Source organism: Seriola dumerili, unplaced genomic scaffold, assembly GCF_002260705.1.
Source record: "Seriola dumerili isolate Sdu_G_001 unplaced genomic scaffold, Sdu_1.0 BDQW01000025.1, whole genome shotgun sequence".
NCBI lineage: Eukaryota > Metazoa > Chordata > Actinopteri > Carangiformes > Carangidae > Seriola > Seriola dumerili.
This window is the reverse complement of record NW_019174280.1, coordinates 8,362,093-8,378,904: the sequence shown is the minus strand read 5'-3', so window position 1 is coordinate 8,378,904 and position 16,812 is coordinate 8,362,093. Positions and strand designations below refer to the sequence as shown.

At 42.4% G+C, this 16,812-nt stretch overlaps 1 protein-coding gene across 1 annotated transcript; it reads right to left on the bottom strand.

Annotated features, from left to right (window-relative positions):
- Nucleotides 1-1,516: 1,516 nt before the first annotated feature.
- LOC111216300 (bromo adjacent homology domain-containing 1 protein-like) lies at nucleotides 1,517-12,916 on the bottom strand. The gene is made up of 7 exons (XM_022737787.1): nucleotides 12,868-12,916; nucleotides 5,713-7,509; nucleotides 4,530-4,888; nucleotides 4,055-4,214; nucleotides 3,846-3,925; nucleotides 2,206-2,297; nucleotides 1,517-1,789 (listed from the first exon to the last, which is right to left on the bottom strand). Exons 2-7 carry the CDS (start codon nucleotides 7,487-7,489, stop codon nucleotides 1,600-1,602), a joined length of 2,658 nt encoding a protein of 885 aa, XP_022593508.1. The 5' UTR covers nucleotides 7,490-7,509; nucleotides 12,868-12,916; the 3' UTR covers nucleotides 1,517-1,599.
- Between the last annotated feature and the right edge of the window lie 3,896 nt (nucleotides 12,917-16,812).

Sequence of the window (16,812 nt, the reverse complement as noted above, 5' to 3'; positions counted from 1 at the left end):
GTTTTTCATGATGGAAAAAAACAGATTATCTTTGGGTTTTGAACTGTTGGTTAAAAACAAGACACTCGAAAATGTCACGTTGGGCTGTAAGAAACTGTATCAGCCACTTCTCATTATTCTGTGACACTTTATAGACAGAACGATGAACAGATAATGAAAACCATCATTAGTTGCAGCCCTAACCTGTGCATTTCCAATGTGCGTCTCCAGTGATCATGTCACAGCTGTCAGTCGATCGTCAACAAAAACCTACTTCAGTACAGAACAGTAAACCCATTCTACCACTTCCTAGTCATATGTGGTGAGACTAGCTGCCTAAAGCTCTACCTGCAAGTCATAAGGCAAGTCACAGGGAACAGCAAAGGTAAAAAAAAATATGACAAAAAAAACAAAACAAACAAAAATCAATGGACAACGGCGCTCCCCTTGGTAAGCCTTCACAAGGCCAAGGAGGGTCTCCACTCCACAGCGAGACCTCTCTCCATTGGACCCTCAAAAGAGCCGCTCTAGAACAAGGCTTCTTCAAACTGGGGCTGTGGCTGAGATGAAAACCCAGTTTGAAGATCCACTGGGGCTTTTGTCATGTGTGTGTGTTTTCATTAATAGAATCAGTTTAGAACCATTTTTAGTGTCCTGACCCCACCTTGAAGAAGCCCTGCTCTAGAGTTGAGTTTGGTAAGGAAAGATCTGTCTCACATGCCCACTTCAGGTACAGTATTTTAGTTTGCGCAGAGATGAAAATGTTTCTGTCAGTGTCAGTGCGCTGTGGCACACAGGAGAGAGGACGGGGAGAGAGAGAGCCCCGCTTCCTCTAAAGCTGCTTGTTTGGTTTGATTGCCTGAAAGCCTCCTAAAAAACCATCACATTTATCCATTTATCCACACTGACAACACTCGCTCTCCCACTCTCTCTTTCACACACACGCTCACACAGAGACAAACTCAAATCAGGAGAAATAAGACGACACTCTCCATTAGCTGCTCCTTCGCCCTGGCTGGTTGAACACCGTTAACACTGAGCTGACAGTGCAGGCTTGTGTTCCCCCGGAAGCACCTTAGCAACGGACCATCCCTGAGCCATTGGCTTACAAATGGAACAAACATGATTGTTGTGCTAAGATGCTGTGGGGGAAACGCGGTCCCGACGGTAGCCCAGTTCAGCCTGGTGTTCATCATTCCCGGCAGGCAAAGGGGACACACACACACACACACACACACACACACACACACACACACACACACACTTCCATGTAACCTCAGAGTGTTGTGTCCAAAAATCCAAGCTGAAGAACAAAAAAAGTTCCTTCCTCACTCTTCCAAACCAGGAAATATTGGTGCTCTGACTGAGATGGATTAATCTATCACATTGTAACCCCTTCTGTACTCGACTAAAGGGATCTGTGCTTCATAATGTGTCTCAAACACTTTTTGCGTCATCTGTCCCTGGCCAAAACCAGCCCCACCCCCATCAGCCCCCTTCCCTCTGATCGTGAGGTCCCCAGCAGAAAAGACCGGGGAGTTCTGTCCTCCAGCTCCCCCGCTGAGCAGGAGGGGGAGCTTCGTGATGATTAATTCATAGATGCGGTAACCCCTCCACCCTCTACTGCAGGTTCTTCAGGATGCGTCCGTAGCGGAAGTCGTAGACGTGCCGGCAGAGATACACCAGCTCAGGGTCGACGTCTATGGGCACACAACGGTGGGAAGGGGGGGCGAAGTCGGGGCGGCAGGGCACCATGCTGGCACTGCCAGGTGGGGCGCCTTCGGCACGCCGCTTCACCAAGGCACAAAATCTAGGAAAGGAAAAAGGAGGGGGAAAAAAAAAAATCAAAAAGGGTGATACTCTCAGTCTCAACTACCTGCTGTGAAATCAAGCATAAATTAAATATAGCATTATGCTACTGTACAGTTATTTCAACAGTACAAGCAACTGAACTTGAAACTGATATTTTCAAACGATGTCTAGGCAAATGTTCATGGCCAAGTGTTCCCTCAAATTAATTTACAGTTGCAGTGTCACCGATGTGTGATAAAGGCAGAAAAACAGGCTTCCGCATATCTCAGAAGCTGAGGTGTTAATTAAAAGGAAAGACAGCAAATCTTCTGAATAGACTTACTGCTAACGACTACTGCTGTTGTCTGTTTCTCTGTGTGAGTGTGTGTGTGTGTGTGTGTGTGTGTGTGTGTGTGTGAGAGTTTGTGTACTTACCTACAGTACTGGGCTAGTGGGAGAACGTAGCATCTGTCTTCTATGCAGGCCACACTATTTTCATCCTGATGCCGAGAGGCAAAAATCTCATTCTGAAACAAACAGTGGGTGTACAATGTCACATCATCACAAGTGTTTCCTATTGTGGAGGCTGAGGGCTGAAGAAATGACAACGCCTTTCGACTGTGAGCACAGAGGGACTCGTAATTGTTCATGTAGAATAGGACTGTGCCTGTGTTTCTACCGCGTGTGCCATCACACACGCACGCACGCACGCACGCACGCACGCACGCACGCACGCGCACGCGCACACACACACACACACACACACACACACAGAAATCCTGCTCTGCTCAAGACATGCTCTAAACATCCATCGTGAACAGACACACGAAGAGTGTTCACTTTCTAACGGTGAAATTTTTCTCCTCTCTTAGACTGAGACTGAGGTGGCAGAAGTATCATCATCTGGTGTCGTGGTTACGCTGAGGCGCTAACCAGCTATCGACAGCTCCAGGTCTACTGAGGGAAAGATAATGATGTCTCCAGCAGAAAGTCGGTGTCAAATATTTGTGCATAGATGCCAGTTTTGTTCAGCTCCTTGCACATTACTCATATCAGGACCCTAACGAATTAAATGTCTTTACAACAGTTTTAAGAATTTCACATGGTATAACTTTAAATTGTTTCTAAAACATTATATAAGCAGCTGCAGCAGGAGGAAATGTTACCACAATCTTAGACATGAAGAAAGGAAGCCAACTCTTTATCAAGACGCAGTGAAAGTGAAATTATTATTTGTCTTTATTTTTCTTATGTGTTCAGTATAATTGGACTCCCACTATCTGGATATGTTAGCTTAAAATTTTAAATGCCAATATTTTCTGTGAAACACCTGTGGAGAGTGAGTTAAGTTATCATATCAATAAATACAAGCAAAATATTGAATATATTATACAATCCAAGATACTGTCAAAACTCAGCTTATTACTATGAAAGGTTTTGTTTATCCAGAGTCTTTTCACAATAAAGGTTTATTGTAGATTTTAGATCACTGCCTCAGTTTGTCTTGACTGACAAAGACTTCAGTGAGATTATGAAATAAAATATCCATTGTGGGAAAATGGCGCTGTAAAAAAAAAAGAGGGTATTTTTAAATCACAACTGCAGCAACTGAATAAAAATAACTTGCATCATAATCGGCTATTGTGAAAGGAAGCAGGAGGAAATAACATTTCATAATAATGAGCTGAATTTTTAAAATGTATCAATTATTCCAGTTTTTATTCTATATTTTGACTGTATTTATTTATTTATTTATATGATTAGTTTTTTCATAATGTGTTATTTTTGTAATATTGCACCTTTGGGTATCAATAAAAGTCTGAGACAACACTAATTAAATCATTTTGTGTTAATTAAATTAATAAACACATATTTGTTTAATGTTTAATTACAGTTAAAATTATTTGTGTTTAAGAGAACGGACACGGACACGGACACGGACACGAACACAGACACACACACACACACACACAAACACACAGAGGTTTTCAGTGGCCCGTTACCGTTTTCCTGCACAACTGTCATTTAACCACTGGGAAAAATCAAATCTTTGCCCCGTTCCATTCAAGCCTCACCTCACAGTGTGCGCTGGGATCTCGGCCTCCCTGGGTGTGCTCAGGTCGGTAGTACCAGAAAAGACTCATCATCAGCTCTCCTGAGGCAGCAAATTGAGACACACATTAGGTACAGGTAAACAACCTTGGCCATATGTTCCTTTATCCATCCATCCATGCACACAATCCATCGTATCTTACAGTGATCTCCTCCTCCTCATCTCCTTTACCTGTTTTGGGGTCCTCCCAAAGCGCTGATATCTTGGCAACATATGGAAGGGATTTCTTCCTGGGGCCCGATCGTAGCAGCACGGTGTCTCTGACATGAATCACTTCACCATCCCTCTCGACTCCTTCATAACACTGCCGGAGGGCCGTCTCATCCTCTCCCTGAGACAGACACATACACATGCACACGTACACACCGACAAGGACGGATATAATTCTCATTATAAAGACAAAAAGGAATCTGTCACACAAAACTGTGTGGTCAAAACACAATTATCTTTTCCCCCCCAAGAGCTGATTTTTTTTTTTTTCCCTTTCTGCCAGTCAGCAGCGAGGACGCTGAGGTTTCTACTACCAGGGTTTTATTAGGTAGTGGTAAACAAGAGAGTAAGTCTAACTAGAGAGACAACCAGACAAGAAGCTCTCTGATCCGCAGCTCATCTTCACTGTACACAGACACACTCACACATAACGTACCGCAATGAAGACCTCCCTCTCTGTAGGAATTCCAACGGGCCGCCAGCCGTTGGTGGCACGTCTGCGGCTGACTTTCTTTTGCTTGTTGCTGCTGAGGCTTGGCACAGGTGACGGCTGTTTCTGAGGCAGCCGTGTGCGGCCCATTGACAGGGAGCCGTTGGAGGGCTTGGTGCTCTGTGGGCATTCCCTGGCCAGCTTTAACCTGGCCTGGGGCTGGTCTCGCCCCGACAGGGGAGTCAGCAGGTGGGGTTTAGTCTGGGTGGATGTGGGCACGCTGGATAGAGGGCAGCTGGAGATGGGCAGGGAGGGGGGAACCAGAAGAGACGGGCTGTGGTCACCCTGAGGGGAGGAGTAACCCTCTGGAAAAGTAAAGGGTAAAAGTAACACTTTTAAATAATACAGCAAGGAAATCACACTTAAAGTGAGACACTGTAAATGTTGAAAGATGAAATAATACAGTCTTACAGATGAGATGAAAAGCTGATTTCATCATAAATCAATACGCCCAGGTGTTCTGCTGCTGCAGCCTTACTTGGTCTGGTATGACCAGTAGCTAATGGTGGCTAGTGTTAGCTCATGACAGTAAAATTGAAGTAGGTGATCCTGTGCTGTTGTTCAGCAAACATTACTCTAACCTTAAAATGAGAAAATTGCCTGGTTCCCCTGCAGATGAGCTTACAAACAACCTGCCTCTCTTATCTTATTCATCAGGCCCTTTATATATATAACACTGATGCTACAGAAAACTTTACATATGCGCCTCCTTATCAAGAAGTAATTAAGTCAGAGCTTCAGGCTATGGACACTTTCAAAGCTCATACCAACAAAAACAGACAACAAAAAACAGAAATGTTCACACTTGCTGGGCCACACAACTAGCTTGAGGCACAAATTGAACAACAAAGGAATCTTAAGTTCTTTAAGTAATAACTCGATCCAAGCATAACACTGGGATAAGGGTTTCTTTCATAATAATAGCTATACAGAAGGCTTTAGATGAGTGAACCAGAGCAGCAAAATAACAATGAACTTGATATCAATGGGGGGGGGGGGTTCGCATCAGCTCCTTTGGCCTTCGGTTACTGTCTTTATTTGAATTATATCTTCTTTTTTTTTTTCCAATTAAAACCCTGAGAGGGTTTAAACGCTTTGCTCCAGCTGAAAGTCTCTATTTTTCACTCACCTGTTTTGATGCCGTGTGTACATCCAGTGCATCCTGTGCTGAAAGAACAACCCCTGCTGGTGACGGGAGGCATGGCTCTGTAGGTGTAGCCACTAATCCCGCAGGCGTCACCATAACAGGGCGAAGCCACAGAGTTGCAGTAGGCGGGGTGAGTCAGCCCTGAGGCGTGGGACACCCGCGGGTCCAGCAGCTTGGAGCCAGTCATCCGATTAGGGCACAAACTGGAAGGGGCAAAGTTCAGAGGTCGCGAGCCCAGGGTTGGTGACGTCGTTCCAGTGTGTGTCGGGTGGGCGATGTGCACGTAGTAGCTGGAGAAGCAGTGGTCAGCAGTGCAGAGGCAGGGGTGGGGGCTGAGGGCCAGGGCCGTATGCGGGTGGGAATGTGTCAGGGACGGTGAGGTTACGAGGCACTCGCGCTTCACAGGGGTCATGGCTGTGTTAAGAGGCTGATCGTCTGATTCTCCGTAGGGCTGCTGGCCCAGGAAGAAGGCCAAGCGGTGGCAGTATTCCACTGAGCCCTCTGGGGGACAGCAGTAGTATGGGCTCAGTTCGGTCTCCAGCTGCTCCTCCTTCACTTGCTTCAGCGGGTACGCTAGCATGCTGCGTGACTGGTAGCCTGGTTTGGTCAGTCTATGGGTGCAGCTGCCGGGCTCCCACTCCACTTTGGGCTCAAAGTCTGCCTTCTTCTTGCAGGCTGTGCAGCCACTGTGCAGGGGAGGGGCCTTTTTCCCCTTCTGCTTTTGTGATCGCCCCTTGTGTTTGAGTTTGACTCTGGTGTGCTGTTTTGGGGTTGAGACTGCAGCTGGAGCCTTGCAGTCTGATGTGATAGTAGCTGTGGGTGCAGCCTTTACTCTCTGCTTACTGGTAGCAGAGGAGCTGGTTAACTTCAGCAGGGCTGCAGCGTTTAGTCCAGCCAATCGTCTGGGAGCGGGGGCATCCAGACTCTCCTGACTCATCCCCCTGCTCTCATCACCTCGGTTGACTTTGGCCTTCTTGACTGGCTTAGAGCTTTGGCACAGTTCAAGTCTGTGAGACGTGGAGACTTTACTGATGTTGCCACGTGAAGCCTTCAGACCTCCAGGGACACCACTTCTGGCTGGGTCTGCATCCGGGGAACCCCCTCCATTTGTGGGTTCTTCCTGCCTCCTGGCCTGTTTCGCTGCTGGCTGAGGGTCAGTCGCTCTTTCAAGCAGTAGACTGTTCACTGCCTCAGCATTGAGAGAGGCTAGTCGGCGCTTGCGTGGTTGTGAGACATGAATACACTCACCATGACTTGGGCTGACTGACTTTGATTTGTTTTTTGGTGATGTCTTTGACTCTCTTCTCTCATTGCTTTTCCCTTTTTTGGGTTTTGCTTTCCGGGATAAATGTCGGCGTGCGTTGTTTCCTTCCCTTTCTTCAGGATTCTCCTTTTTACGGATGCTTTCCTCCAATCGGGTGAGGAGGACATGGCAGCTGAGCCCTTCCTCGCCTGAACCCCCAGCCCTCCCCCGCAAGGGATACAACTTCCTGTCCCGTTTCTTGTCACGCCGCCGGTCAAGTTTTCTGTTCTGATTGGATTTTTTTTCTTTTCGCCCTCTCTTGTGGGTCATCTTTTTGGCCATGTCTTTGCCTTGTTTGATGATCTCACCTATCTTCTTTGTCCTGCCGAATCGTAGTGAGCGCTCAGGCCAGGCGCCACCCATAGTGCCACCATGTGGCCAAAGAGGACAGTTGTCCCACCACTCAGCACTGCTGCGGCTCTGCCTGAGGGAACCCTTCTGCCTTGCGTGAGTCATCACATGCTTCTCCACAGGACCTAGAGATAACAGACCAACAAGTGGTAAAAACTCTAGTTTGTCCTAGTTTCACCATGTCCTCACAATCTAGAGAACAACAACCAATCACTGATACAGTTAATCACAAAACAAGCTGTCTCAACAATACACATGTTCGACATCTTACAACATCTTTTGTACCTTCTGTTATTTATAAATCACACAGAAGCTGTTAACGTCAGCAGGCACCACAGATTTGGCCCGAATGACTGATCAGAGCATGACTGACGGTCAGAGCAGACAGCGGTATCAAGAACCAAGCAGGGACCATTAACATTATCTCAAACATTTTTTTGTTGACATGACTTAAAACTAGACAAAGCTGGAAGATTTTCTGTGATGTGGAAAGTACTGAGGCACAAAGAAAATAAAACCAAAAAGACACAACCACAACAGAGACATTGATGATCTTACATAAGCCTTCAGCTTAGATTTAAGCAACATCTGATTCAATACACGAAGAAGCTTACTGATGAGCGAATTCAGCCGTGATCAATAGCTCCAGCTACTTCACACCTGTTTCTCTTTTCCTCTCAATATATATATATATATATATATGTGTGTGTGTGTGTGTGTGTGTTTGTGTTTGTGTTTGTGTTTGTGTTTTATGTTGCATTGAGGAAACCGATGCACTCTGTCATTCATTCACCGCGCTCGTTGCCTTATCACCTAGTGTGCACACAGCATGCAAATAACAGCTTGTTAAGGCCAATTGTTTAGTCTGAAATGTTTAGTCTGAAAGGAAAATGTCAAAAAGGCTTCACGACAACATTAAACTCCACAGAGGAAAATAAGACATATAAACAAGCCAACTAAATGCCTATTTAAACCTAGTGACATTTTCAGCTCTTTAATTTCATGGCTTCAAATTACTCAATGTCCGTGTTACGTAGAGGAAGAGAATCTCATTCATTCATCTACTGTATGTTACAACATAAATATTCCCATAGCTCATTGTGAAATCGTTTAGCAATTAAGCTTACAATCAGCAGCAAACAACTAGCTTGGGAGTTTTTGTGAAACACATAAAGAAAAAAAAAAAAAAAAAACATAAACAACAAAAGAATAAAAAGGTAAAGCTGTGTATTTTTACATTGGAGGTCATAAAGATTTATTGTCTGCCTAATGAGATGGGTAATCTCTCCGAGACTAAGATCTGCATCTACAACTGTACATACAGTAAACTCTGCACCACAAAGAAAACAACAAATAGAATTATATCTTTCAACTTTCATTTTCTAAATCAAATTGAGTTTTTGTTTTTTTTCCCAAACTCACATGAGCTTCTTGTCCCGGCCGATTACTTCCCATAATTAGCTATAATCAGTTAATGAAATTCCTCCCTTAAAGACTATTGACATGCATATTTGTGTTTTCTTATCTCTTTCAGTTTGTTAAGTTGTAACATTTTTCTCAATTGACCTTATAATATAGATCATATCAATGCTATCAATCTATCACCTGAAAAAACAATCGTCCCGTGTCTTATTATAGGAAGCTTTTTAATCTTTTCTAATTCGTTCTACTTGGAGTTGTACTTCAGGATTTACAGGCCAGGGCATCTGTTCAGACTAGCGAGGCCGTATGTGGCACTGAGACGCCTGATGCAGATTTCTCTGCAGTTTGAACACATTCAAGTACGGAGATTTTGGCTCAACTGACGACTCATTTACAACCGAAGCTCGAAAAGATTTTTCAAACATGTTTGACTTTGTCTGCCCCAGTCTGACTTGGCTTGTGCAGTGTGAAGGCGGCCCATGTGTGGGTGATCCTGGCAATAGCCAATACAAGTTTAGCTCCAGGGTTAATGAAAATTGACGCATCCTCACATTAGTTGTGATTTCTTATTGAGCCTGAATATAATTGTGTATAAACTGGACAAAAACTTAAATGGGAGGAACCAGAAAATGCCAAATTACTTTAATACAATCCAGCTCGAGAAAGACTAAAAAGATTTAAAATATGACTAATTGCTTTTATACCTTCGAACAAACAAACAACAATCTAACTTGGTTTTGATATTGATCTGCTCGGAGATGCATGATTCCTCATCTCGTCTTTGCCCTGTCACAGACAAGATATAATCAGTTTCATAGTGTGACCTTGCCGACTGGGAATGAAATTCAATACCTGATGGGAACCAAAAAAATTCATTCAGAGGTGTTTTCACTTCATATTTAACAATCGAAGTCTGTATTCGTATGTTGGTTTAAAGTAGCTCACTGACATCCAAACAATATTTTCTACTCGAAACTGCCCCACTTCAAAAGCCTTGATACAAAGCTGGGTCACTGCTGGGAAGTGTAGGTGGGGGAACGCTGAAAGAAATAACCTGTAAGATATTATCTCAGTGGCAACGCTCTTGCCAAACGGCAATTTGGCTCTTTAAGAACAGTTAGGCCTGGTGATCCTCAGGAAGTAATTTCACATTTATAGGAAGATCAATGGCCCTGCGCTCCGTCTCTAATTGGTTAGAAAACAGATCATCAGTTCCTCTTAGAGCATCAAACAGCAGGCTCACCAGGATCCTTTTTTATGATAAGACTTGCAAGATCTCTAAAGACTCTGGAGAATATGTGAGCAAAACAGCAACCCACACGGATTTAAATAATGATTCAACAGCACCAGGACACACAATTGAAATTCAATTCTTACTTTTATCTTTTGTCTCCTCTAAAATTGCAATTCAATTTTAGTAAGTCTCTTAGTTTAGACGTACAGAAACAATAATGTGTCACGCAACACAAAGCAGTCACTCCAAACACAAATGTGAATATGACAAACACATTGCAAGTCACTTTGAAAGTAGTACACAAACATGTAGGCCTATTTGTGATAACAGGCCACAAGTTTAATGTATTAACCTAATGGTTTCCAAACGGTGGCTTGGGACCTCCCCATGGTGTCAAGATAAATCTAAGGAGTTCAATAAGAGATGAGAGAGATCATCTGATACTGAAAACCGGGTATTTTTGTGGTAAAACTGCATTTTAATTCCCTTATTTTACATTGAGGAGCACTACATGAACAATTAATAATGTTTTATAAGACACTATGACATTTATAAAGATACTACGACGGAGATGTGTTGCAAACAGATGTTTTAAGTGTTTATTTATGGTTTTGGTAACAACAGTAACGCTTCATATAAATCATCCATAACTGGTGTATAAACAGTTAGAGAATGTTTGTTAACACAGTGAAACATAGTTCTAGGCCTATAAATATAATCCTGTCTTCAGTGGCTTCAAATGCATTTCTTAACTCACTGCGAGTGACTTTAATTCTAGTAGATAGTTTCACTTTTTTTAGCTCCATTTTCAGGGTGATAAATCCATTCTATGTGTTTATCATGAATAATAATTAAATGATAGCTATATATTGGATTATAACAATATACAGTGTGTTGTAAGGCATTTGTTAACTGTTTGTACACATGTACGGCACATTTTAAAGTGTTTATCCTGGAATTGTTATTTATTATAAAATGCCTACAAAAGATTTATCACCCTGAGAATGGCACCAAAACTATAGAGTAAAATTCAATCACAGGCCGGTTCATAACGGTATTCACAACTATTGTATATCATATATATGATTACAACTGTGTTATACAGTGTTACCAAACATTCATTAACTGTTAATAGACCAGTAATGAATGCTGTAGTTACAATAATAAACACTATTTAAAAGTCTTTATATCTGACTACAATTACATTGCAGTGTGTTATAAGTGTACTGCTTATAACTCATAAGTCGGGGGTTAAAATAAAGCGTTACCATGTTTTTTTTTTTAACTTTCTCTAAGGCACTGTACCAATGTTATTCAGGTGATGAGGTGAGCTCAATCAAATGTTTTATTTTACAACAAAAGCAAGAGCTTCCGCAGTGTCATTGACATTTTGCTTGGACCCCCTTCCCTCAATTTCTAAAACTAATATATCCATGGCAACCATAACAAAATAGTTAAAATACAACCACTATTATTATTTTGAATTAAAAGCAGCTTAATGGTCAGGCCTATAACAGCCACTGAATGAGTGAACCAGACCCGGGCACCAAAACTGTTTGTGAATTTAACAGTGCAATATTTTCACCCCAGAGTGAATTAAATATATATATATATAATTATGCGTTGAAAAATAGTTGAAACACCTTCCATCCCCCAATATATAGCCTACCCTGCCTTGATCAAAAAACTTAAAATACACAACGCACCCTCTTATTTTAGATTCCTCTCTCCGCAAATAATTTTCGTACAGTCCCTCATTTGTTTCCTTTTCTTGTGAAATACCGAACATTTTCCCCTTTGTGACCCTCTAAAAATCCTTCAAACAAGACATATCTGACGAGGACAGATCACTTTTTGGCTTCACCTTTCACAACTCATACAACAAGGGGTCACAGTGCCTCATTGGAAAGGGTCACAAGCCAGTCATGTTCAGGAAACACTGCATTAGCCAACCAATAAGCAACATGAGAGACACCTTGCAGAATAAAGCTCAAACTCTGCTCCAGATCACATGGTAACAATGGCTGTGCATGCAACAATCACGGACGCGTCATCAGCCGATATTACACCTGTAATTAATACACCATCCACTTGGTTTTTTAAGTGTTTCTGCTTTGAACTTTCAGGTAGAGCCAGCACACCGGCTCAAAGACACACATCAAAAATAAATAACCAGCTGGGATCAGATTGAGAGAGGGCTCTTCATTTACATTTTCCATGTCACAGCTGGTGACAGGCAGGTTGAACACGAGGCGCTGGCATGTTGAGGTTTATCATGAGGAGATAAAAGACTGCAAGAATTTCAAACATTAGGTCACTGTTCCTTCTTTTCTTCTTAGACTTGCACCGCAGCCTTGGGCTCGATCTACAACACCATCCGCAAACACGCATACCTAAATGCATACATTTATACTACACACACAGTGGCTGAGGAATACAGTAGGATGGGATACAGTACAGCTTGACGTAGCTTGCCCATCTGAAGTAGCCAGCCAGGCTCTAAATATGGGCTGGAGAGGGAGGGGGGGGGGCTACCCGAATACACACACACATACACACACCAAGCAAAATAAAAAGGGCAGTCACCCCTCCTGATAGCCTAACATTTTCTAAACGGATTCCTCATTACCGACACGGTGGCTGTTCTGATCATAGTCCTACTTGAGCCCTGGGAGGATATGGCACGTAGCAGCAGCCCCTGCGAATCGCTTCTGGTGCACGAAGCGAAAAATGGGTTCTGCGCTCCTCTCTGGACGGCTGGGCAGTCGGAACAACTTCAAACATTCAGGGCGAAATAGCAACAAAAAATTTCGAGGTGGTAACTTACGACTCGCCGACACGCTTCCTCCTGCCAGCCGGGAACCGTCGAACAAATCTGCTGGTGAAGGGGAGGAGGGGAGGAGGAGGAGGAGGAGGAGGAGGGGTGGGGGGTGGGGGGGGAGTGAAGCCGGACTGGTGCGATGGCAGAGCTCCGTAACTGGGAGAGCTGGGGAGGAGTGGAGAGAGGACGGTCGGTGGCGCTGCCTGCGAGATGTGTGTTGCTCTTCCTGGTTGGGCTTCCACCGATTTGCAGAAAACTTAATCTGAACCAATTGCCATACGGACCGGCCTCGCTTGACACCCCCGTCCTCCAATGACGGACAAACAGCTGTTTATTGTGAAGCGGGGATAAGAAACTAAATATTTGCAGTATTCGAGGTAACTTGGTTCCACTACATTAACACACACGGAGCTACATCATGGGCGATGGATGTTACTGTCCCCCCCTCCCCTTCACTCCACCCCCCGCTACGACAGACAGACAGACAGACAGCCTCACTCTGTCATTTGTCGTGACCAAACCACGACCAGTCTACCAGCAGCCTGTAAAAACACGTCTGGAGAAACGCATGTGACGGGTGAACAAGGAGGAAGACATTACAACCGATATCAACAGGGTCCCATGTGGTGCATGTGACATGTGGGTTTTAAATGCTCCCCATTTAACAAAGTTCAGGTGAGTTATTGGATGTAAAGGGAAGAAACCCTGCACAAAACTCACTTAAACTCCAATCTTTGTGACAGACGACAGACTTTAAAGGGTTAAACTCATTTAAAAGTATATTTTAAAAAAACAAACAACTGACATCCTGATTTATGCATGTTGTATTACATTCGTCATTAAATGGAGGTCACAGCCAGCTGGAGTTGAAAACCAGATGAAACAACTAGGCTACAGATCAAGTTCAACCACCAACATGGCTCAGCAGTTCTAGGAAATACACACAAACTGCATTGTGCATTGTTGTGTTATGTCGCCCAACTATAATACACACACTGACAGGGGCAGAGGAGACACACAGACTCTTCACATAAGTAAAAGTAGCAAAAATCACACTATAAAGTTACAAGTAAAAATCATGCCCTCGAAATTTTATTGAAGTAAACATACAGACGTGTTATCAGTAAAATATAAAACTGCTGATGTGAATGAAAATAGCATTTCAGTGACACGTAAGCATTAGTTAAGTGTTGTAGCTGGTGGAAGTGGTGCTAATCCTAGATACCATGTGTGGTTGTAGTATATAATCAGGTTCAATATAAGGTCAGAATACTCTGTAAATAATGCGATCATGAGACTTCCTCATTGTCTTTATAGTGTATAAAATTCTGTAATTACTCTATATAGACTATTCATATTGACTTATTCAGTTATTGCTTTTTTAAACACATATCTGTCATTTTCATTACACAGAAGTCTAAATGCTCCTTCAAAGCCTTCTCCATGCTCCTAACAAAATTCTAGTGAGAATATTTTTATTTGGTCAAATTAGTCAAATTCGAATATAGTCAACTCATCCCAGGTTTCTGAAACCTAAAATTTCTAATATAAATACAGAGAACAGGATGTCCGTTTCCTCAAGTACTGCTACATGGACCTCCATTCATTTTCTATGTATATTTTTCTGCAAAGTAACTAGTAACTATAGCTGTCAAAGAAATAAAATAAAATATTTCCCTCTTAAGTGTAGTAGAGAAGTGTGAAGCAGCAGGAAATGGATGTACCCAAGTAAAGTGCAAGTAGCTTAAATTAGTCAGTATAGTACTTTCTTTTCCCCACTGCTTACTGAGTTTGAGGGTGGAGAGGCACTGGACAGATTACTCAGGCTTGTGATAATGTAATCCATTACATGTGAAAGAGTATAGTGCCGATTGACAGCGGAATAAGAATGAGGCAGGATCTGGAGTGAAGAGGGCTGGAGCACACGGTTTATAATCAGTTTGTTTAATAAGATGCAGCCATTAATGTTTTGACATAAAGCATGCCCTCATCAGAGAAAAAGAGAGGCAGTGGCAGCGCTGATTAAATTGTCTGCACCCTACCAACACATGTCTCTCCCAGGATAGAAAACTTCTGGGTGTTGCTTGTCATACCGTTACAGTTATGTCCACACTGCCGCTCCCTTATCCTGCTCTGCTGCCTTATGTTACTGCACCTTATTAAAATGCACTCGCTATGTACGCCAGACTTCATCATTTCAGATCCTGCCTGTTGACAGTGTTTGGCACTGATCCGACACATTAAGTCAACATATCTTTAAAATTAAATAGGAATCATTTATTTACTGCTAATATTTCTAACTCACCAGTTACTGACTTTTATTTTGTCTTTCAGTTTGACCACAAAAATGGCAAATTAAGCTGTTTTAAGTGCACCTGGCCTATAAGGAGCTTCGACTAGTGTTTTCTTATCTCATCACTCAGGCTCCAGAAGGGTTTGAAAGGCTCTTTTTTATTTTATTTTAATCAGATGTTACGTAATCTGCAAGAATCAGAACCTGCCATCAATGTAGGCAGCCACTCTGCTACCCAATCCAAACCTCAGACTTTTTTTTTTTTTTTAAATGGCAAGAAATTGGGATAAAAGCCAGAAAAGCTGAAAGAGCTGAATTACACACTTACTTCAGTGAAAGAGTTGAATACACAGTTATATCAATTCAAACTCTTCAAAAGGTGCCTGTTACGGGCCGAGCCTTTTTGTGCCATGGGAAAGCAACTCAAGTGATTGTTACATTGTGCGATGTCAAATGATCAATAGCATTCACTTCTTAGGGAAGCTGATCCAATCAGTTCTATTATTACGTTAAACATGAATCGCATTTTATTTGTCTTCAAAAAGAATTTACATTTTTTAACTGTGGATGATGAAGATTTGATAAGAGAACACATCTCTGCTAAAGCTGTAAACCTCAGAAATCAAATTGTTGCTATTGATTAGTCCACAGGAGGGAAATAGGGGGTTATCAGTGGAAAGTGTAAATAACATTTTGTGTTTAAACTGACACTCAAACCCAAAATCTACATTCTGTGTGGACTTGAAAAGCAGCAGCAGCAGCAGCAGCACACGTTCACAGAAACGTCCTCTGCTGTACATCCTTACGCTCAGCATGTTCTTAACATTCATATTCCCAGTAACCACAGGAATGATGCTCATATTGAATGATATCTACAGCAGATGGTTTACCAACCAACGACAATATTCAGCACCAGTGCAGGGAGTTGGGGTGCTGAAAGGTGAGGATGTGGAGGTGATCTGTTCAACCAGTCTTCACAGTTTTCAATATATATATATCTATATATATATAGATATATCTATATATATACATATATTAATTCAAGATTTCAGAGACTGGGCTAAACTCAACATTTTGTTTGACTAGAAGGTTTGGGGCCAGGAGGATTTCTGTATGTACTTCCCTTTATAAAATGGAGCAGAGCTGAGTAGAAAAGTTTGATAGTTAACTGTCACATTTAGTGAAGATAAAGAGAGGTGAACAGAAATGTAAAGCTGTTAGACTGGTTTTTGTTTATAGAGGAACTTATTGAGCAAACTGAAGAGAGAGGATGGACAGTGGAGAAGCTGTTTACACTGGAAGGATTTCAGGATACATTTTCAGACTTTGGATATGATAGAATCAGTTGCAATCACTGTGAATCATCACTGACGCAGCCTCTATTCTCTGTGGAGAAGGAAACTACAATTTTCAGCAGCTACTTCTCCAGTCTGCAGAGTCTGAATGTTTCATGCTGAAAACACTGTTTGATTGTGCGAGAAATATCACTTTAATTTATAGTTTAGAGCCTTCGTTTGCTCATGCGGTGATTTACTGTAGAAATTATAACAACAAGAGACACTAAGTAGCAGCTGTTACAACTGTACTTTAAACCAGCGTATGCAGCATATGTCAGAACATTTTGAAAAAGAAAATCAGTTCACAAAAACACTTAACAT

Coding starts and splice junctions, on each gene's coding strand:
- LOC111216300 (XM_022737787.1), bottom strand. CDS start 7,489: ATGACTCACGCAAGGCAGAAGGGTTCCCTCAGGCAGAGCCGCAGCAGT. Junction 4,889..5,712: donor TACACACGGCATCAAAACAG/GTGAGTGAAAAA, acceptor TTACTTTTCCAG/AGGGTTACTCCTCCCCTCAG. Junction 2,298..3,845: donor ATCCCAGCGCACACTGTGAG/GTGAGGCTTGAA, acceptor TGTTTGTTTCAG/AATGAGATTTTTGCCTCTCG.